Below are 22,271 nucleotides of genomic sequence, written 5' to 3'. Positions count from 1 at the left end.
GGCTGCTTCCCACGGTTGTGAGGATTAGGCAGGGTTTCTTTCCTACGGCAGCTACCCGCAGTACCCTGCCTGGTACACACAGAGTTGGTGCTCATGAGTGACAGCTAGGTCTCACGAGAGGCAGCGGAGGCTGTGGGAGAGCTGGAATCACAAGGCTGTGGCTGTGAATCTTGGCCTTGTGCCTCTGACCAGAAGTAACTACTGTTGTGGAGAGGGGTGCAATGTGGTAACGACTGGCCCTTACTGAGAGACCACGGTGATGAATGATTTAGTTTCTGGTCTTGTTTCCTTGATGCAAGGTGCTCTTATCCTTTCACCGATGGAGAAACTGAGGCCCAGCAGTACTGGGGGTTGAACGAAGGACCTCGTGTGTGCTAGTGCTGGGCCACCGAGCTACAGCCCGATTGCTCTCCAGTTCACTGTGTATCCCGGGTTGGCCTGGACCTCTGGTGCCCTGCTACACCTTCTGAGTTCTGGGATTATAAGAGTGCGCCATATATAGCTTTCATCAGCTCCTGCATTCTTTTCTTTTTTCTTTTCTTTCTTTTCTTTTTGTTTTGCTTTTTGTTTTTTGAGACAGGGCTTCTCTGAGTAGCCCCTGGAACTCACTGTGTAGTCCAGTCTGGCCTCAAATTTAGAAATCTTCCTGTCACTGCCTCCTGAGTGCTGGGACTAAAGGCGTGGGCCACCACCGTCTGGCTTACATTGTTTTTTTTTTTTTTAATTACATTTTTAAAACATTTATTTTGTTTGCATGTGTGTGGATATGCATATGTACCATGGTGCTCTACCTGCTCGTCCCCAGTTCTTTCTTTTGCTCAGACCTCTGTGGAGTCGAGTAGAACTGGAGCCATTGTGTTACTACTCAGTGGCTTTAAGAAGATAGGAACGTAAAGGCTAAGGGGGGCTATAATAGCATACAACAAGCCAGGTGTGGTGTACAGGCCTGTAAGCCCAGCACGTGAGAGGCTACATAGCAAGACCCTGTCTGGGTGTGCTCTGGAATTTCAGACCCAGTTTCAGTGGGAACCTGGATAGTTCAGAGAATAAGAACCCACCCACCAACAAGCGCAGCCTGGGGTACTGTTGTGTGTTGTGGTCCGAAGTGTCAGAGAAGGCCCTAGGGCCTGAGTGGACCCCCAGGATGACTGTGACTCCATTGGCTGTGGGAAGAGCAAGGTGATCCTGCAGAGCTATAAATAGCAGCTGTACGTAGTGGCCCTGTCATGGCCTGCCACTCAGGCCCTGTTTGAAGCACCCACAGCCTCAGAGGGCTGGAGGAAACCTGGAAAGGGCCCAACACAGCAGGAATATGACTAAACTGAGGGCTGGAACCGAAAGGCCTATGAGGAAAGATGAAAGGAATGGAGATGAGTCAGAGAGAGAAGCAAGCGCTGAGTGATGATGATCCAGGATCCCGGCCGGAGGCCTGAAGCCACCCGTCTGTAGAGAAGAGAAGGGCAAGCCGGGTTTACCTTGCTTTAGTCACAAGAATTGGCTCTGGTGGTGGCTGAAGGGCCGTGCACTGTCCAAGCCTGCTCACCCCCTTCTTTCTGCAGTTCTCAACACCTGATGCTGTGCCTGGGGTGGTGGCTCACACCTTTAATCCCAGTACTTGGGACACAGAGGCAGGCAAATCTTGGTGAGTTCAAAGCCAGCCTGGTCTAAGTAGAGAGTTCCAGGCCACCCAGAGCTACACAGTGAGACCCTGTCTGAAATAAAAACAGTAGCAAAGACACAAACCACAAGCAAACAAACAAACAAACAAACAACAAAACCAAACCCGATTTGATTCCAAGGCTGGACAAAGAGTGGGACTTCCTTTTGTCCTTGACAGCTCTGCCTCATTGTCCCTAGGGCAAGTTCAGGGCTGGTCAGGGCTAAGAGGGTCATGATGAACGGAAAGGTTCAGGAGTATACCCTATAGTCTGCTGGGACTGGAGACTAGGAGTGATATAGTAGGGAAACTGAGGCTCAGAGAACCCAGGGTCTGTATTTGCTGGGGGAACAGCCAGTGACTTCGAGGATGAGACAATAAGAAACTTGGGAGAAGGGAGAAAGGAATCAGGGTGAAGAGATGGTAGTACCATAGAAGGTTGGCAGAATAAGCCTGTCAGCATGTGGTGGGTAAGGTCTCTTTATACACCTGTGATCTGGTTTCTCTTAATGGGGAGTCTGGGGTGCACAAAGACTCCAGGCCAGACTGCTCAAAGTGGCTCTGAAAAATCAGTGAGAAATTAACTTCTGGGTCAGCTGTATGGCTTAGTAGGTAAAGGCCCTTGACGTTAAACCTGGTGACCCGAGTTCCATCCCCAGTGCCCACATAGTAGAAAGACAGAACTGACTGGACAATTGTCCTCTGGCTTCCGTATACATGATGTAGCATGACTCCCTCCTAGTAAACAAAACAAACAAATAAACAAATGCTTTAAAAATTAACGTCAAGCCAGGTGTGGTGTCGAAGGCCTTTAACCGCACACTCGGGAGGCAGAGGCAGATAGATCTCTGTGAGTTCGAGGCTAGCCTGGTCTACAGAGTGAGTTCCTGAACAGTCAGGGCTCCACAGAGAAGCCCTGTCTTGGAATTCTGGAGCCTCCCTGTCTCAGCCTCCCAGGCACTAGAATTACAAGCCCCCTCCCCCACCCTCACCCCCAGCCCTTCCTTAATGCTACTGAAGTGCCTCTTCTCACTCTGACCTCCACCTTCATGAGGTCTGCTTCCATTACCACCTGAATTTTGTGGGGCTGACATAGTCCTTAAGGCATCACCTTGAGGCCAGGCCTCAGCCTCCTCCACCACCCCCCTTCATTCCTTCCCTCCTACCCTCATGGACACAGATGTCCTATTTGGTAAAAGCTGGGGCGGGAGGAGGTGAGATTAGCCCCAGACGTCTCCTACTTTGGCAGAAAACCCAAGGAACTCGATGTCTGTAAAAGGAGTGTGTGTGTGAGGGGGGTCTGGAGCAGGGCTGGGGTGAGGATTGGGCATGAGGAGCCAGTGGAAGAAGAGATTTTTTTTGCAGGGGATGGGGGCAGGGGCAGGGGCAGGGGCAGGAGGTGGAGGTATTTGAGAACAAGAGGATGTGTTTGGGAGGTCTTAAGCCAATCAGAGGAGAAGCGGGGCAGAGGGTGGGTTTTTCTGACTGAGTCATTCCCCCTTCTCAATGCAGCCAGTGGGAGAGATGAGTTTCAGGGAGAATCCTATCCTGACGCCATTCTGGCTGGGCCCCCTAGCTGCAGCCCCGCCCCGAGGGTTTCAGGAAGAAACAATCGCCTCTGGACATTCCTTCCCTTTTACAGTCACTCAGGAGCCTGCGCTAGGGAAGGCTTAGGAGCTGCAATCGAGGGGAAGCGGAATGGGGGCGGCAAGGGAAGGGCCTCCCCGCAGGAGGGGTCCGGAGACAACCTTCCCTCTGCTACCCAGATACCCGACCTGTCCGAATCGAACACCATTCCCACCCAAACAAGACCTGGCTGGGTCCCCCTCTCACAAAGGTCATGCCAAGGTCAGAGAGGACATGGCGCTTGTGGGATGGCACAGATGACTGCAGGTTGGACCCCCCAGGATGAGCACCGATCTTGACCTCCCGTGGGAACTCTATGCTGGGCCCCGTGTTTGTGCCTCTAGCCATTTTCCCTATCACGTGCTGTAGTGCTGACAAGGGTATAGGCCCCCCAAAGTTCACCGGCACCCCAGGGTTACCAGGGCCCTTTCAAAGGATGGCTGACCGGAAACAGACAGAGGGGGGTGGGCCCTGGGGAAAGGAGCAAGTGTGAATGTGTGAGCGCTGGTCCAGTTTGGATATGGTTTGTCCTCCTTGGGTTCCTTGCTGAAAGTTTGACCCCCCTGTATTGATATTAAGTGGTAGCTGACATCAGAGGAGGGCTGTAAGTGACCTTAGGTTGTGGAATCCTTAAGAGGCATAAATTGAGCATGGGAGCTCATATCTGTAATCCCAGCACTTGGGAAGTGGAGGCAGAAAGATCAGAGTTCAAGGATATCCTCTGCTACACAGCAAGTTTGAGGCCAGCCACGGCTACATGAGACCCTGTCTTAAATAAAACATAAACTAGGTTGGCGAGATAGGTCAAGGCATCTGTCACTAAGAGTGATGACCTGAGTTTATTTAATCCCCAGGCCCCACAAGGTGAAAGAATGGAATCCTGCAAACTGTCTAAGATCTCTCTACATGTGCACCGTCTTGACCTCCCATGATCCTGAATGGAGTGTCACACACACGTGCACAAGAGAGATGAGGCATGGTTGGAGGTGGGTAGGTCAGAGGGTGCATGGCTACTCTTTGGAAGTATTAATATAGAGACTGGAGAGATGGCTCAGTGGTTAAAAGCACTTGCGCGCTCTTGCAAAGGACCTGGGTTAAATTCCCAGCATCCACATGTAGGCTCACAACCATCTGTAACTCTAATCCCAGGGGATCTAACACCCCTGTCTGGCCTCCAGAGGCACCAGGTACAGACTTGCATACAGATAAAACCACACACACACACACACACACACACACACACACACACACACATTATTAAAATAGTTCTCAAGAAATTCCAATCAGCTCTCTGCAAGAGTAAGTTATAAAAAAAAAAAATAGCATGACTCCTGAATCACTCTCAGGCTTCCTGCCTTGCTTTGTGATCTGTTCTGCATGTGTTCCCTCCCACATTGTGATGTTATCTACCTTCATCGAAGCTCTTCATGAAGTACCCAGACTCAGGCATTTTGTGATAGCAATGACAACTGAAATACGACAGTCAGTAGAGGGAGGACATGCTATGGGAGGGATCAGCACTGTCTGGTCCCTGGGATTCTAGGGTGAGGCCCTTTTCCTTGTTGCAAACAGCACAAGAGTCTGGTTCTCTCTCTTCCCATCCTGCAGTTTTGGCTCATCCAAGAGTCTTGTTCTCTACCCCAGCTATCCATCTATGCCAGCCACCTGTCACCCATCTGTGCCATCCATGGAATCTTGGGGATCTGGGGGTTATCCAGAACCCTTGCGTTTCAGGGAGCCCTCTGTGAGGTCCGAGACTTGCAGGGAACTGCATGTACCTGCAAAGCCTGGAGGCTGGGGAGAGCTTGGCAGTGTCCCAACACAAAAGAGGCTTAAGTAAGGGACATACAGAGAGGCAAGGCAGCTGAAGTTGTCAGAGTGGGTGGGGCCATCCCTGGGGCAATGTTTGCTACCAGCAAAGATGTTCTCTGCTGCATAGTGGAGACAAGTTAGGTGTAGACGGGTAGGTAGGCTTTGCTCAGACAGTGAGTTCCTAAGCTGTAGAGGGGCTCAACCGGCCAGGTGCCCGCAGGAACCACGGTGGAGGAGATTAAAGCCGTAAACAGAGGGATGAGCAAAGGCTGCTCCATCCGAGGACCTGTGAGTCCCAGCCTTAAATGTCAGAGTACTTCAGATTTCAAACAGTGAGACTGTCTGTCTTCCTTCCGTGGTCAACAACATTTAACGCCAGTATCCACTGTGGAAGGCCCGAATCTTACATCATACACAGATTGTGTGTGTGTGTGTGTGTGTGTGTGTGTGTGAGAGAGAGAGAGAGAGAGAGAGAGAGAGAGAGAGAGAGAGAGAGAGAAAGAGAGAGAGAGAGTATGTATGTGCAGATTCATATGTGTGCAGATGTATGTGGGTGTGCATGTACTTGTGTGTTCGTGCAAGTGAAGGACAACCTCTGCTGTCATTCTTCATTGGCATCATTTTAGTTTTTGGGTTTTTTGTTTGTGTCTTTGTCTGGGACGGGGGGGGGGGGGGTCTCTCACTGGCTTGAAACTCCCTAAGCAAGCTAGAGTGGCCCCCAGCAGGCCTCAGGGATCCCACATGTGTCTGCCTCCCCAGCGCGGGAGTTACCAGCACTCACCACTTGCCCAACTTTCCCCCCTAACGTGGGTTCTGGGGATTGAACCCAGGTCACCATGCTTGCAAGGCAAACCCTTTACCAGTTACCCCACCACAGCCTCCGCGAACTTATGAAGTGTGTCCAACCAATAGGTCGGCCTGGGTGGACCTGCACATTTCCCAGTATCAATGAGCTCCAGGAAGAGGCGTGATCATGAATGAACGTGAGTTTACATTAAAAAATAACTCACCACAGTAGGCATTCAAAGGTGTGTCCTGAAGATGTTCCAAACAGCATTGCTTATACTAACAAAAGACTATATAACTGTTCATAGCCGGGCGGTGGTGGCGCACGCCTTTAATCCCAGCACTCGGGAGGCAGAGCCAGGCGGATCTCTGTGAGTTCGAGGCCAGCCTGGGCTACCAAGTGAGTCCCAGGAAAGGCGCAAAGCTACACAGAGAAACCCTGTCTCGAAAAACCAGAAAAAAAAAAAAAGACTATATAACTGTTCATAAATAAGGGACGTGCTGAATAAACTGTGCCAGATCCGTAGAGTGAAATATAAGCAAAGACATTAAAGTGAAAATCTTCAGTTCATAACCTGCAATATTGTAAAGATGTTGATATCCTCCAAAGCTGTGCATATATTCAGTTTGATTTCCATCAAAACCCCACTTTTTGCTGGGCATGTTGGTGCATGCCTTTAAGCCCAGCATTCGGGAGGCAGAGGCAGGTGGATCTCTGCGAGTTTGAGGCCAGCCTGATCTACAAAGCGAGTTTCAGGACAGCCAGGACTGTTACACAGAGAAACCCTCTCTTGAAAAACAAGACAAAACAAAAAACAAACACAACAACAACAAAAACCCCAAAAATCCAAATTAAAAAAGCCCCATTTTTTATAGAAAACAAAAAATACGTCCTAAACTGCCTACGGTCTCTCAAGCGGCTTCAACTAGAAAACAAAACAAAAGCTGGAAAAGAAGAACAAGGCTAGCCAACTTATATGTGTTGATTTCAAAACACTACTAAAGTTACAGTTATCAAAACAGTGTGGTACTGGAATAAATACAAATATATAGGCCAATGGGAAAGAACAGAACTCTGAAATAAATCTCACATAGTCACGTGGTTTTCAACCAGGGAACCAAGATCATTCAATGAGAAAAGGGCAGGTTTCCACAAATGGTGGTGGGGACATTGACCATTCATATGCAAGAACCAACTTGGGGCCCTTACCTTATGCCCTATATAGAAATTAGCCCAAAATGTAACTGTACTTAAACATAGAGTTAAAAAGTATAAAATTGTTAGGAAAAAAACATAGTGGGGAAACATCATGTCACTGGATTTGGCAAAATTGACGATATCTTGGATATGACTTCAAAAATGTGAAAAAGAGAGATAAATTGACTCAACTTGATTTTCATAAAAATTAAAAAAAAACTATTGTCACCTAAGGACACTAGGAGCCTGGCATGGTAGCACACTCCTTTAATTCCATCACTCGGGAGGCAGAGGCAGGAAGATTTCTGTGAGTTTGAAGCTAGCTTGATCTATATAGTGAGCTCCAGGACAGCTTGGACTCTTTTTGTCTCAAAACCAAACCAAAACAAACAAACAGATAACAAAGACCAAAAAACAGAACAAAACAACAACGAAGCCACCGAAGGACACTATTAAGAGAATGAAAAGACACCCACAGAATGGGACAGTTGCAAACCGTATACCTGGTGCCTGGTAGAGGATCAGTGCCTTAGAATATATAAAGAGATCTCACAAATCAACAAGAACAACCCGATGAGAAAATGGGCACAGGATTTGAATAGACACTGTGCTGGCTGTCACAAACTAGGGTTGTCTGAAAGGAGGGAACCTCAACTGAGAGACTGGCTCCATAACATCCAGCTGGAGGGCGTTTTCTTAATTAGTGATCAATAGGGGAGGGCCCAGCCCATTTTGGGTGGTTCCATCCCTGAGCTGGTGATCCTGGGTTCTATAAGAAAGCAGGCTGAGCAAGCCATGTGGAGCAAGCCAGTAAGCAGCACCCCTCCATGGCCTCTGCATCAGCTCCTGCCTCCAGGTTCCTGCCCTGCTTGAGTTCCTGTCCTGACTTCCTTCAATGATGAACTGTGATGTGGAAGTGTACGCTGAATAAACCCTTTCTTCTCCAACTTGCTTTTGTCACAGCAGTAGAAACCCTAACTAGGACAGACACTTATCCAAAGATGACCAATAAACATGGGAAGATGTGTAGCATCACTGATGATTAGTGATTTGCAAATTAAAACCACAGCCAGGTACCACTTTGTGCTCATTAGGACGGATAATACAAAACAGACAAGGAGAGAACATAATGAGTGTTGGGAGTGATGTGGAGAAGCTTTTTAAAAATGTAACTATTAACTTTGTTCTTTGAGAATTTTTCACATGGACATGATGAATTTTGGAGTTAGATATGCTACCATTGATCATGAAGCCACCACAGTGTATTTTGATCATGTCCACCCCCTCAATCTCCTCTGGGCCTTCCTTTCTCCAACACACCCCCTTCCCAATTTTATGTGCTCTTCTGTAAACAAACAAACCAACCCTTCTGAGTTCAGTTAGTGCTACCTATGTGCTGCTCATGGGTGTAGGACTATCTATTGGAACATGGGTGTGGTGGTTTGAAAGAAAATGGTCTCCCCCGCCCCCTAACACAAATCTTAAAAGGTCTTATAATAAAAAACCCAGAGCCAGATATTGAGGTGAAAGCTGAAAGATCAGAGAAGCAGAACAGCCAGCCACTAGCTTACCTCTATGAAATCCTCAGCCTCAAGAGAGCGAGTTCTTGTTTCCTCACACCCTTATATACCTTTCTGTGTCCTGCCATATTACTTCATGGGATTAAAGGCGTGTGTCACCACTGCCTGACCTCTATGTCTAATTTAGTGGCTGTCTCTGTCCTCTGATCCTCAGGTAAGCTTTATGGAGGTACACAATGTATCACCACAGCCCCCAAAGGGAATGGCACTATTAGGAGGTGTGGCCTTGTTGGAGGAAGTGTGTCACTGTGGGGGCGGGCTTTGAGGTCTCATGCTCAAGCTTCTTTCAGTGTGATTTTTAGTCGGCTTCCTGTTGCCTGCAAGATGTAAGACTTTCAGCTATTCCTTCAGCACCACATCTGCCTGCAAGCCGCCATGCTCCCCACCATGATAATGGACTGAACCTCTGAAACTGTAAGTGAGTCACCCCAATTAAATGTTAAAAGAGTTGTGGTCATGGTGTCTCTTCACAGCAATAAAAACCCAAACTAAGACAATGGGAAACATGCTAGTGGCCATACTCTCAAAGAAAAATGACTCTTCCTTATCTAGAAATTATCCATTGCCAATAATAGCTCTTCAGCTAGAGTTGGGGCCTCACGAGCCTCCCCTCCCATCCATCCTGAAACTTTGGTTGGCTTGGTCTTGTGCAGGTAACCCCAACTGCTGTGGTTCATGAGAGCAATGGCTAACAGCCATGTCACGTCCAGAAGACAGAATTTCCCATCATTCCTTTCTAGTCTCCAGTTCTTACATTCTTCCTGCCCCGTCTGCTGAGATGCTCCCTGAGCCTTGGGTCAGGGAGAGGTTGGTACAGAGGCCACAGTCACTTATTCTCAGCACCTTGAATAGTCATGAGTCTGTACTAAACACTGCTGCTACAAAATGAAGCTTCTCTGACAAAGGTTGCGCTCATTATAGGTCTAAACAAATATTTAGAAGGCAATTTGACATCATAATCATGTATCAAATCAACAATAACAGGGCCTATGACCTCCCCAGCCATGGGCTCTTGACCATGACTACATTACCAGGTGTGAATTCTCTCCTGTGGAGCAGGCCTCAAATCCAACCAGAAAGCAGTTGGTTACCCCCAGAGCGATCATGACACTATTGTGCCACTGGGCATGTCGTGCCTGGCCGGTCGATATTATAGCAGGGCAGCATCCAGCATTATCCACAACAACTAAAGGTGGGAACAACCCAAATGCCCATCAACAGATGAAGCGACAAACGGAGTAACATTACAAATGAGGAAACATCATTCAACCTTTAAAAGGAAGGGGCTCTGACACCTACTATAACATGGGGGAACCTTGAAGAAATTGTGCTTAGTCGAATAAACCAGTTACAAGGAGATGCATCTTGTGTGATGATTCCATGTCCATAGGTACCCACTGCAATCACATTCACAGAGAAATAAGATACGGTGTTTAAATGGGCTTGAGGAATCCCTGAGTAGAAAAAAGCCAGACAGGGCTCTTGAGTAACCCGATAGTTGTTTGCTCTCCAAATAGAAGGGAAACTTAACTGGAGCTATTTCTTGTCCAAGACTGTACTAAAAGGAAATCATGGACTAAGACAGGAGAATCGAAAGTTCAAAGTCAGGCTGAGGTACAGAATAGTTCAAGGTTGGTCTGGGCTCCACAGCAAACCCCCATCTCAGAACAAAACAAAGGAAGGATAAATGGGGCAGAGAGAAAGAAATAGCGAACTTAGCCCAAACAGGTAGAAATAACTAACAGACACAGACCAGGTTCCCAACTGGGGAGACAAAGGAAGGCAGATGCAGGACCAATCCAGTACTGTCTTTGCTTTGTCTGTGTGTCTGGCTGGTGAACGCCTCCCCTTTTTGCTCCCCGTATGGAACTCTTGAACCTCCTTCCCTTTGCAGCCGCCTAAGCCGGAAATCATTGTCAGCGCCAATAAATTCCAGCATTTGTTTGTTTTGGAAACAAAATCTGTAGCCCAGGCTAGCCTCAAAGTTGTTACGTAGCCAAGAATGAACTTGAACTCCTAATCCTCCTGCCTCTACCTCCCAAGTCCTAGGATTATAGGCATGTGCTAAAACATGCCTAGTTTATTCAGTACCAGGGATCAAATCCAAGGCAGTGTGTGTGTTGGGCAACTGAGCTGGAGACCCAGTGTCTGCTCAAACAAACTCTTCAAGATTTGTTAGGGCAGGAGAGATGGCTCAGCAGTCACGGAGCATTGGCTGCTCTTCAGGGGACCTGGGTTAGATTCCCAACATCCACATCGCAGCTCACAACCATCTGGAACTCCGGTCCCAGGGGATCCTACACTTTCTTCTGGCCTTCGTGGACACCACATCCCTGCGGTGTGCAGACATATGTACCAGCAAAACATCCATCTACACAAAAATAATGAATACTTTCTTTCTAAGATTTGTGCCTCAGTTTACTTTTTGACAGTTTTTGTTGTCGTTTGTTTGATTGGTTTAGTTTTTTGAGACAAGGCGTCTCTAGGTAGCTCTGGCTGTCCTGGAGCTCACTGCGTAGACCAGGCTGGCTTTGAACTCACAGAGATCTGCCTGCCTCTGCCTCTTGAGTGCTGGGATTAAAGGTGTGGGCCATCATGATTGGGCTTTGACAAGTTTTATCAAGGGTAGGAGGGAGAGATGGGTGGAGCGTTACTGTAAAGTGGAGTTTCAGCTTGGGAAAATGAAAGTAGTTTTAAGGTCGGTAGTGATCATGAGTGCCCAACAGTGAGCATGGGCTTGATGTGGCTGACTCTGCTTAGAAATGGTAAAAATGGCCAGGCACAGTGGTACAGGAGAGGCAGACACAGGATCAAGGCAAGTTTGGGGTCAGTATGGTCTGTATTATCAAGGCTTTGGCTATCCAGGGTTACATGGTGGAAACTGTCTCAAACAAACAAATAAAGGTCAGTGTTATGCTACATATATTTTATTATAATAAAGCATGACTATTATTGGGATACTAAAACAGGACACTTCCTAAGACACCTGTGTTTAAACAGGTGTTTAATACCACTGACTCAGTTGGGAACAGCTTGACTCAGAACAGCGTGTGAAATATTTTAAAAGGGGAAAAAGCCAGGTGTAGTGGTATACCCCTGTAATCCCAGCACTCTGGAGGTTAAGGCAGGAGAATCTTGAGTTGGACACCAGTCTGGGCTACAGAAACACAAAAAGAAAAGAGAAGATTAAAAAGAGGTCAGTTCCATCTATATGCTCAAAGTGTCTCTAGGACAACAACAGCCACCATCTAAAATTTGGTTATGTGGTGCGGGCAGGGTGGGGGGTGGGGTCGGTGGGGGGGTGGGGGGGGTGAGTGGGGTGGGAGGGTGGGGAGTGTGGCGGGAGACGGGGTGGGACGGTTAACTGTTGAAAAATGGGAGACATTTTTTCACTAAACTCGTGTATACCTGTATTTTGACCATGTACATTGCCCAGCCAGGAAGATAATGACTATTTTTAGTGTGTCCAGTTCCCAGTGGCCCTGTCGAGAGGCCAACGTCTTGCTCCAGTGGCACTGTGTGATTTGGAGACTTGTCTTTTATCTGCCTTCCAGGCCCCAGGGTGTTATTTCGCTGTCTTCCGTGAGCATATCCTCAGGAGTGGAACTGCATTTTGGAAAAAGTCCCAACTGGTTTGAAGCCAAGTCTGGTAGTTGTTGATTTTGACTAGTGATGATGCAATTTATCTATTTGTTTTCTGCCTCATTTCACTAAGAAACTAAGGGAGCCTAGAGCTGGTCTGAATGCCAATTCCCTTACGTGTGTTAGGGATGGCTCAAGAGGCCCCAGCAATGTCCATTCGGCAGCGTCGCAGAAAGGAATGTGCAATGTCCTATAACTCCCCTCTTTCTTTGGGCTGTGGATGACTGGAGCCAACATCAAGGGCCTTTAGTGGAAAAGAAGTGTGTCGATCCAAGCAGAGGGTAAAGCCTGAGAGCATTCAGTACAGACCCAGGTTAGCAGGGTCTCCTCCCTGGCTTTCCAAGCCTAATGTGTAGACAACTCCCCGCCCTAACCAAGGGCAGGAAACAAGGCCACCACAAGGGGCCATTTTAGCTAACTCCGTTCCATTCATAAATTGCAGAGGAGATCTTTGATTGGCCCTCTCTCTATTCAGGCTCCATATCCCTTGAGCCAGTTCTCACTCTTAGGAGAGGCACACAATGATAAGGCTGGGATCAGAGTCACACAGCTACTCTTTGTGCTGGTGAGAAGAGGCGTGACGTCATCAAAGTGAAGGAAAGGGAAAGGAAAAAAAAAAAAAAGGCTGTAGACTATGTTAAGGGACAATGACAACTGAAGGTGCCGCTTGGGGTGTGTTAAGGATCCATACAGCCTCCGGAATCCTCTAGAAGCATACGATCTAGACTGGGAGCTGAGACCCAAAAATAACTAGAACATAACAGCTTGCACTGACTTGAAGGTTGGATAAGAATATCTGGAACTCCTCATCCATCTCAGAAGCTTGTCTCAGGGATAAAAATTAGACGCTCAACGTGAAAGGCTTTGAAGAGACAGCAGCAGCAAGTCCTCTACCGTTCACCTGCTGTAGTCACATCTAGTCTGGGCCCAGAGCCTAGACAGACCCTCACTGTGCTGAGCTACAAAGATGGGATTTACGTCAGTCCGTGCTTTACAGGGGTGTCGGAGAACTGGGGGGGGGGGGGGTCACAGGTGTGGCATCCTCAGCAAGGATCGGTACATATAAGGCATTGTTGTTATTATTGTTGGGGGCTTTATTTGTCTCCTGGGCCTGTTCAGATGACCATTTATTACACAGTCACGCGAGGCTGCCTGTCCCCATTCTGACTAGGGACACTGAGGGTTAGGGAGGTAAAGGGCATGCTTTCTAGTAACTCTTTCTGACCAGCCCTGGGCAAGACTACAGCTCCTCACCCAGTGCTCTGCTTCCAGGGTTCAAGCTATGGGCTGCTGATCTAAGTGTTCTGTTTCTAGGGTTTGCATTCCGGAAGGCTCGGTCCTAAGAGAGACCTATTGAGGGCAGGGAAGGTGAAGAGCCACAGAAATGTGCTTGGAGAAATGCAGATGTCTGAGGGGTCGGTGAGTGCCCTGTGCCGAGCGAGGGGTAATGGAAGGGAAGCACAAGTCCACTTCAGGGCTTCGTTTCTGTTGGGGTTCTGGAGTGACTGAAGCTTGTCCCCCCTGCCCCCAGCCTTCCTTGACACCTGTATCTCTTCAGGTGCCTGGTCCCTAGTCCCCAGAACTCCTGTACCTTGCTTCCTAGCCCATGCATTCATCCTCCTCTATAAATACCAGCTCTGGTATTTCAGCTTGGCAGCTGTTACTGCCATGGAGATGGCTGGGCTGACATGTGCCTCCTGACAAAACACAAACCCCTGGTGTGAGTGGGTGTGGGTGGTGTGAGTAGGGGGATGAATCAGAGAAGGGGGTGAGGGAGACAGGGACTGCAGGAGTCAGGCAAAGGCAATGCCGGCAGCGGGGAGGGGCGGGGGCAGGGTGTGTGATGGAAGCGATAATCAGAATTGTTCTGGAAATTATCTTGCTGGTTATAAACTTGAGGGAAACAGGAGGCCTACCTTCCTCCAGAGGGACACTGAGGCTCGGAGCTAGAGCCCAGGCGTCAGTGGTATGCATAAGCAGGCAGGCACTGGCCTGGGTAACTCTCTGCCCAATGTGTGCCCCCCCCCTCTACCCTACAGGCCTGCCTAGAGACCCCTTTGATGGGCTAGTAGACTCCAGTCTGGCCTTTACCCCTGGTGGTTAGAAACCTCAGCATTTTCTAGGCAATCTTTGCAAATAAAATACTTCGGGGTTCCTTCTTGTTCATCCTAATGGCCTAAAAAAAATCTCTTCTTGGAGAAAATAGGCGGCCTCAAACAAGTGAAAAATCTCTAGCCAGCTTTCCCCAGGATAAGGCAGGCCTCCAAATGGAAAAAGAGGCCGGCCTGGGGTCTCCTGTCAGCAAGCCGCCCTGTGAGTCCCAGCAGGCCTGCCTGTCTTCAGTCCTCTTGGGGCGGCTCAGGGGCGCAGGCCTCCTGCAGGGGAGCTGGCCTCCCCGCCCCCTCGCTTGCGGCCGCCCTTTCCTGGCAGGACAGAGGGATCCTGCAGCTGTCAGGGGAGGGGCGGCGGGGGGGTGATGTCAGGAGGGCTACAAATAGTGCCGACGGCTAAGGGGCTCTGTCTCCCCTCTTCATATCCACTCTCCAGCCGGCTGCCTGCCCGCTGCCTCCTCCGTGCGTCCGCCCAGCCTCGTCCACGCCGCCACCATGAGCCAGGCCTACTCGTCCAGCCAGCGGGTGTCCTCCTACCGCCGCACCTTCGGTGGCGCCCCGAGCTTCTCGCTCGGCTCCCCACTGAGCTCTCCAGTGTTCCCTCGAGCAGGCTTTGGCACCAAGGGCTCCTCGAGCTCGATGACATCCCGCGTGTACCAGGTGTCGCGCACGTCGGGCGGGGCCGGGGGCCTGGGGTCGCTGCGGGCCAGCCGGCTGGGGACCACCCGCGCGCCCTCCTACGGCGCGGGCGAGCTGCTGGACTTCTCGCTGGCCGACGCGGTGAACCAGGAGTTCCTGGCCACGCGCACCAACGAGAAGGTGGAGCTGCAAGAGCTCAATGACCGCTTCGCCAACTACATCGAGAAAGTGCGCTTCTTGGAGCAGCAGAACGCCGCGCTCGCCGCCGAGGTCAACCGGCTCAAGGGCCGCGAGCCGACTCGGGTCGCCGAGCTCTACGAGGAGGAGATGCGCGAGCTGCGGCGCCAGGTGGAGGTGCTCACCAACCAGCGGGCCCGGGTCGACGTGGAGCGTGACAACCTGATCGACGACCTGCAGCGGCTCAAGGCCAAGTGAGGGCCCAGCGCCTTTCCGATCTTCCCCCTTCGCCCCATCCCCCTGCCGGGAACTAGGCACCCCCTCCCGGAGCCTGGGACCCTCCTCACCCCATATCTGGAGAAGGTCATTCCCTGGGTGTTCCCTAGGAAGAGATAGACCCCGGATCTTTCCACGGCTCCTTCTATATAACCCTGGAGTGGTTTGCTTGGGGAGGTAGACAGAGAGAAATGGGGAGAGGGGGGGCGCCTGGGGAGGCCTAGCGCAAGCCGAGCAGCCGCCTTTGAAAGGATTCTAAGTTGCTGGAGTGGCGGTGCTGTGCTGACCGGAACAGAGGCAAGGTAGAGGGCCAGAGCATGGTCAGAGGGAGAAGAGGCTGATGGGAGCCGGGAAAGCTGGATGGGCTGGAACGGCCTGGAGGAGGGAAGCAAACTTTCAGCTCAGCTGTGCTGAGGCCCTGGGGAGTCGGGGGGAGAGGGGAGGGGGGAGGGGGAAGGGGTAGCTTGGTCCCTGGGCCTAGCTGAGGTAATGATTGCTATTATTGCACTAGGTAAACAAATAGGCTTGAGGAAAGGGGACAGTGGACAAGGGCTGTGGCCCCTTTTAAAGCTCAAGAGGGCCGGCCCATTCCACCATGATCCAATAAGAAAAGGCCCAGTAATTCCGCTATGGGGGCACGCCCCCCTGCAGTTCCTTGGGAGGATGATTCAGGAGGATTGCCGTGTGAGTGTTAGGCAAACCTGAGATACAAAGGAGGTACCAAGCCAACTGGGCCTGCATAGCAAGACTTGTGTTTAGACAACAACAACAAAAAAAAATTGAAAGATAGAAAAGGCTCTGTACATTCACGGTCCTGCTCCTGTTAAGATGAAGTCACCTTCTTGCCACCGAAGTCACAAACATTTATTTAACTAACAGCCACATGGTCAGGCTAGGCCTGAGAACACAGAGGTGGATAAAATAAAACACAGTTCCTAACCCCGGGGAGGTCAAGCTATTTGGGACATAGACTTCAAGGGTGTGGCTCCAGGGTTGAGACTGAGCCACTTCCTGTCCCCCTCCCCCCTCCCCTCCCGTGGGAGGGGCCTCTGCTATTTTTTTTCCCCCCAGGCCTCTTGTTTCTACCCAGCAACCAGGACTTGTCCCTGTGTCCTGAGCTGGCTCCCTGATAGGTCCCAGGCAGTGGTTTCTATTGACAGCTCTATCCCTCACTATCTGTCTGTCTGTCTGTCCTGCCTAGGCTGCAGGAGGAAATCCAACTGAGGGAAGAAGCAGAGAACAATCTGGCTGCCTTCCGAGCGGTGAGCCCTCTCCGGGGGTCCCCGACAGTCATCTCTCTCTTTCCTCCCCCTTGGCTCCACTTGAGCTGTTCCAGACCCTAATGTTGTTGTTTCCCCGTTATCCAGGATGTGGATGCAGCCACACTAGCTCGCATCGACCTGGAGCGCAGAATCGAGTCACTCAACGAGGAAATCGCGTTCCTCAAGAAAGTGCACGAAGAGGTACCAGGGCCCTTGGGTGGTGGAGAAAGCAGACAGAAAAGGGGCTGACTGTGAAACGAGGGGAACGAAGGTGTTCTGGGAGGGGTTGGAAGGGGACTGAAACCCAGCTGTGTCCTGCAGGAGATCCGTGAGCTTCAGGCCCAGCTTCAGGAACAGCAGGTCCAGGTGGAGATGGACATGTCCAAGCCAGACCTCACAGCAGCCCTCAGGGACATCCGGGCTCAGTACGAGACCATCGCGGCTAAGAACATCTCTGAAGCTGAAGAGTGGTACAAGTCCAAGGTAGGTGGTCTGGCCGAGGGGCTCTGGCACCCGTCCTGTGTCTCCATGTGAGGTGCTTCCTGGACCTGCATCCGTGGAGTAGGGCGAGCCTGGAACTTCCAGACTCCCTTGCCCACACTACATCCTGCCTGCTTCTCTCCATCTCTGCCCTCAGGTTTCAGACTTGACCCAGGCAGCCAACAAGAACAATGATGCACTGCGCCAGGCCAAGCAGGAGATGATGGAGTACCGACATCAGATCCAGTCCTACACCTGCGAGATTGATGCCCTCAAGGGCACCGTGAGTCCCTCCCCATGCCCACAAGCTCGGCCTCTTTCTGCCTACAGCTTAGTTCCGCACCCTCACTCTGCGACACTTGGAGCCCATTACAGACCCTCTGGGGCCTCCATCTCCCTCAAACGTACAGGGAGGTAAAGGCAGACGGGTGGATTCCTAGTTAGATACTAAGGAATCAGAGGACTCCTGGGGGTGTCTCCCTGTGTAGGGTTGGAGGGCTAGTATAGACGCTCCTTATTAGGTGCTTTGTTCTAAATGGCCACATAAGACTTCTCTAGAGCTCAGGGTTCCATAGCTAAGGAAGAAAGCTTTGATGATTCTTCTACCTGACCATGACCATAAGGAGTTGCCTCCAACATCCAACACTGGGTTTCTTCCCACCCCGATTCTCTGGTGCCCTCCTTCCTAGCTATGCTCTGGGACTATCCTTGACTTGGGCCCCCTCATCCCCTGCAGAATGACTCCCTGATGAGGCAGATGAGGGAGCTGGAGGATCGCTTTGCCAGCGAGGCCAGCGGCTATCAGGATAACATTGCGCGCCTGGAGGAGGAGATCCGGCATCTGAAGGATGAGATGGCCCGCCACCTGCGGGAGTACCAAGACCTGCTCAATGTGAAGATGGCCTTGGATGTGGAGATTGCCACCTACCGGAAACTGCTGGAGGGCGAGGAGAGCCGGTGAGGATTTAGGTAGGGTAGGCAGGGTAGGGTGCTGGGAGCCCAGTCCATCACAGATGATCTCAGCAAGACCTGAAAACAGTGCTAGGCGAGAGGCCACTATTCTGCCCATCGCGGGAAAATTAACCAGGGCCACCTGGGTAAAGCGAGATGTAATTAACAGCTTTTTATAAAGAAGAGAAATGTAAGTATTCCCTTATCTACCTTTAGAATTAAGAACCCGCAGCATAAAATCATATTCGGCAATCAGTAATAAAATATTACTGCCAGTCCAGGGAGAGATGAGAGCGGAGTGGAAAATGATGAGGAAGAAAAGGGAGGGGGGCCTGCTGGAGACAGACAGACATGAAGAGGCAGGAAGCCTTGGGCATGGAAGGCCTCAGAGAGGGGAGGCTACAGTGAGTGTACACACAAGCACACACAAAGGAAAAGACACAGATGATGTGCTCAAGGCAACCCGCCCAACCTCCAGACACGAGAAACAGGAGTGTAAGGGAGTCTTCCGGGAGACCGTAATTCTGTGAATCTGGATTCTTGGCAGTTACATGGAGATAGATACGTCTCCAAACCCACTAGATGTACCCTAAGGGTTTGCCCGTTTCATTGTATGTAAGTTTAACATCAATTTAAGACAGATCCGTTATGCCAAAAGAAAATGGCATCATCAATACTCATAAAAGAGTGACAGCCATGTTTAGGTATGGACTTACAAAGAGAATTCAGGATTTTTATTTGTTTCTTTCCTTTGAGAAGGGTTTAACGTAGCCCAGCCTAGCCTTAAACACACTATGTAGTTCAAGGATGACCTTGAACATCTGTTGCTCTTGTCTCTGTTTCTTAAATGCTGGGACTTGGACAGGCTGGGCCATCATGCCTGGTTTCTGTGGTACCGGGGTTTGAACCACAGACTCATGCATGCTAAGCAAGCCCTTTACCAACCCAATTACATCACCAGCCCGTGAGTTTTGGAGAATGACATCTACCTCTAACACAACATGAATGACCTTTTAAGGTAGCTAGAGCCAGATGCCCTTTTCTAGACGAGGCGCAAATGGCCTGCCTGGAGGAGGGTGGTCACCAAGTGAGTGTCGCTTCCTCTAGTACCAGGAGCAAGGAGGACCTGGGGACCTGGAGGGCGCAGTGGGGTTAGATACCTTGGTGTCATGCCCGAGGTCAGGATTAGAATTCGTGATCTTTCTAGAAGGGGACAGTTCCTGGAACAGCTGGAGTTGGTTTTTGATCTGTGCATTGTGGGTAGTGAGAGTATTGGGTCGGGGGAGGAGACTGGGGCAGCTGGAAATGGTGGCTTCGGCTTCGGGGAGAGATTTGAGTGTCCTTAACCCTCTGGGGACACGGTCTCTCGCTTTTCAGGATCAACCTTCCTATCCAGACCTTCTCTGCTCTCAACTTCCGAGGTGAGTGTGTGCTGGGTGGTAGAGGTGGGGGCTGCAGGGGCCAGGGAGTCAGCTTGGGTAGCCCAAACCTTTTAGGAGAGAAGGATGGAACCCTGGAGCAGACCAGGCGTGAAGAGAAAGAAGGCTGTAGATACGGCACCGAGGGGTGGGGGAAGGGAGGTGGGGTGTTGGTTTGTGTTTTATTGTGCTGACTACATTCCCTGTACCTTCTGGATTATTGGGTCTCAAGAATCAGGATGTGTCCTGAATGGCAAACTCTGGAAGCTGCAGGGGTGTTCCCCTGGCAGTAGGAGCATCTCGCTCTCTGGGCAGGAAGGTACCCCTTGCTCATGATCTGTCTGGCATGCTGCCAGAGAGCACTTGGCACACCATTCTCTGGCTGTTTGTTGAGTGCCTTGTTTGCAGGGAGCAAGATGTTGGATGCACGGTTGAAAAAAGGAAGCCAATTTTTTAGCAAAGCCAAACAATGAAGAGAATGAGCTTTGAGGGCATTCTGCCATTCTGACATTAGTAATATGCAGATCAAGTGGCTTCCCAACCCCGGAGAGCAGAAAAGCGCTCACTAATGATACATTAGGAAAGGGAGTCGGAGATCTTGGCAGCTTCCCCTTTCCTAGATCAAACCTTTTACATCTTCGATGTTCATTTCCATCAGGAAAAATACATGCTGTGCTCCATCGAGTCAAACGTTCATTACAGGCTACTTGCTTGCTAAGGGATTCATGAACGCCAAACTCCTGACACCAAGGAACTGAATGTGACCCCCACTATGAAACTCAGGCTTCTTTTTTTTCCCACTTAGTTGTTTATTCAGTTACCAAGTATGCATTTTGCATATCAAATCACTTTTGCTGCACATCAGTAGCCCTGTGCCACAATAAGGGAAGTACCATGGCTGCTGTTTCCCAGAGAGGAAACTGAGGCACAGTAGAGCCAGCGGATCAGCACAGTGAATCAGTGACTAGCTTTGGCATTAAGACATCAAGCAGCTTGTCCAGAGATAAAGAACTGGAGCCTCTAAGTTCCTCCAATAGACTCACAGGCCTGGGCTTTGGGGCTCTCTGTCATAGAGGAGAGTCTAAGGATACATACTCATGTAGGGCTCTTCTGAAAATCCAGAGGCAGAGAAGGCTAGGGAACATGAGTACTGGGCCTGGGCCTTGGGTCCCCTGCCATCCTGCACCAGCACTTACAACACCATGTTTTGACTCTTGACGACAACATCTCTTTAGCAGGACTGGCCCTTGGCTCTACAGAACCACCTGCTGGGTGCTGGGCTCAAGGGTCAGGTCTTGGAGAAGTCAGAAGGTTGTCTGTCATGAGGAGGGTGGAAATCAGCTAGCACATGGGACCACGAAGCCTGGGGTGGAGTGCCATCCACGGCGCAGCTTAGATATGAACTTGGCCAGGCTGAGCGTGTGGTGGGTCTGTTACAGAAACCAGCCCTGAGCAGAGGGGTTCCGAAGTCCACACCAAAAAGACGGTGATGATCAAGACCATTGAGACCCGGGATGGAGAGGTGAGTGGTCTGTGGGACCCCTTGTCCTTGGTGGGAGTAGCGGGGGGTGGACACCATGGTAGTCTACCAGCCAGTGTCTTTCACCAGCTGGGCGACTTCCTACCCTGAATGGGGGTGAGGAGGTCCTGCTGCCTTGGGATGGAGTAAATGGGGCTGAGGCACCTCTTAGCCAGCAATGAATGGACTGGACTTCTCCATCTGCTCAGGTCGTCAGCGAGGCCACACAGCAACAACACGAGGTGCTCTAAGCCAGACACTGTCCTGGCCCCGTCCTCACTGCCTCTTGAAGCCTGCCTCTTCCACTCCCGGATGTCACACCTAGCCACTTTCCTCCACTCACAGCCTCTGACCCCTCCTCACCGATCACCCCTGGGCGGTCTTCATGCTGCCCAGGAAATGCCCCAGCCACCTCTGCAGACCTTACCATGAGTCCTGGCTGTTGGCAGGTGTCAAGCCTGGCTCTTCAGATAGAACCCGGCTCAAGTCATGGCCCGGCCCCTCCCATCTTTGTTACCCCAGGCTCCAGCCTTCGGCTTTGGAGAGGGTACCAGAGAGAGGGGGTTGGGAATCTGCAGGGTCAGGACAGAGCTTTATGGACATCCCCACATTCGACCCCCAGCCTGGGTCAGAGACAGAGTGAAGCCTTCTCAGCTGAGATGGAGAGAAGGGGGGCTGAAAAATGTCCGAAGGGCCCCTCTCTTTCCCATCCCAGTCCGGGATGGGCTTAGAAAAACGGGGGCTGTACGAGGGAACCCGAAGGTGCTGGATGTGGGAGCAGGAGATACAGAAGGAGAGCGGGTGGGTGAGAAGCTGGAGGGGAAAAGAGAGAGAGGCAGAGTGGGCTCAGGCTGGTGGGAGGGTACCAACTCCCGCGCCTGCCCCTCCCACTGCAGGGGCCCTGGACAGAAACAATAAAGAGCCAAGCACAAACCTACATGGCCCTGCTGTCTTGACTGATGAGTCTCTCGGGAGGGGGGGGGGGTGGCCTGGACTCTGTCATAACCACCCATTACCCTGAGATGGACTGTGTCACCCTTTTGCCCGGCTAGATTGCCCTACGGGCCTCCCAGAGCGGCAGGCTGTGTGCACTGTAGGGGAGGTTGGATGGGGGCTTCTGTTAAAAAGCCACCGCGC

The 22,271-nt window shown here is 50.8% G+C and overlaps 1 protein-coding gene across 1 annotated transcript; it reads left to right on the top strand.

Moving 5' to 3' along the window:
- The first annotated feature begins 14,814 nt into the window (after positions 1-14,814).
- On the top strand, positions 14,815-22,071 carry Des (desmin). The gene is made up of 9 exons (XM_059278334.1): positions 14,815-15,482; positions 16,706-16,766; positions 16,872-16,967; positions 17,088-17,249; positions 17,404-17,529; positions 17,983-18,203; positions 19,575-19,618; positions 21,055-21,137; positions 21,344-22,071. The coding sequence occupies exons 1-9, from the start codon at positions 14,908-14,910 to the stop codon at positions 21,383-21,385; spliced, it is 1,410 nt and encodes a 469-aa protein (XP_059134317.1). The 5' UTR covers positions 14,815-14,907; the 3' UTR covers positions 21,386-22,071.
- Positions 22,072-22,271: the final 200 nt, after the last annotated feature.

Source organism: Peromyscus eremicus, chromosome 13, assembly GCF_949786415.1.
Source record: "Peromyscus eremicus chromosome 13, PerEre_H2_v1, whole genome shotgun sequence".
Classification (NCBI taxonomy): Eukaryota; Metazoa; Chordata; class Mammalia; order Rodentia; family Cricetidae; genus Peromyscus; species Peromyscus eremicus.
This window is presented reverse-complemented; position numbering and strand designations above follow the sequence as displayed.

Bases quoted from the DNA above. Each gene is read 5' to 3' on its own strand.
- Des (XM_059278334.1), top strand. From the start codon at position 14,908: ATGAGCCAGGCCTACTCGTCCAGCCAGCGGGTGTCCTCCTACCGCCGC. The intron at 19,619-21,054 runs GTGAGTGTGTGC...GGTCTGTTACAG, and splicing joins CTCTGCTCTCAACTTCCGAG to AAACCAGCCCTGAGCAGAGG. The intron at 21,138-21,343 runs GTGAGTGGTCTG...CCATCTGCTCAG, and splicing joins TTGAGACCCGGGATGGAGAG to GTCGTCAGCGAGGCCACACA.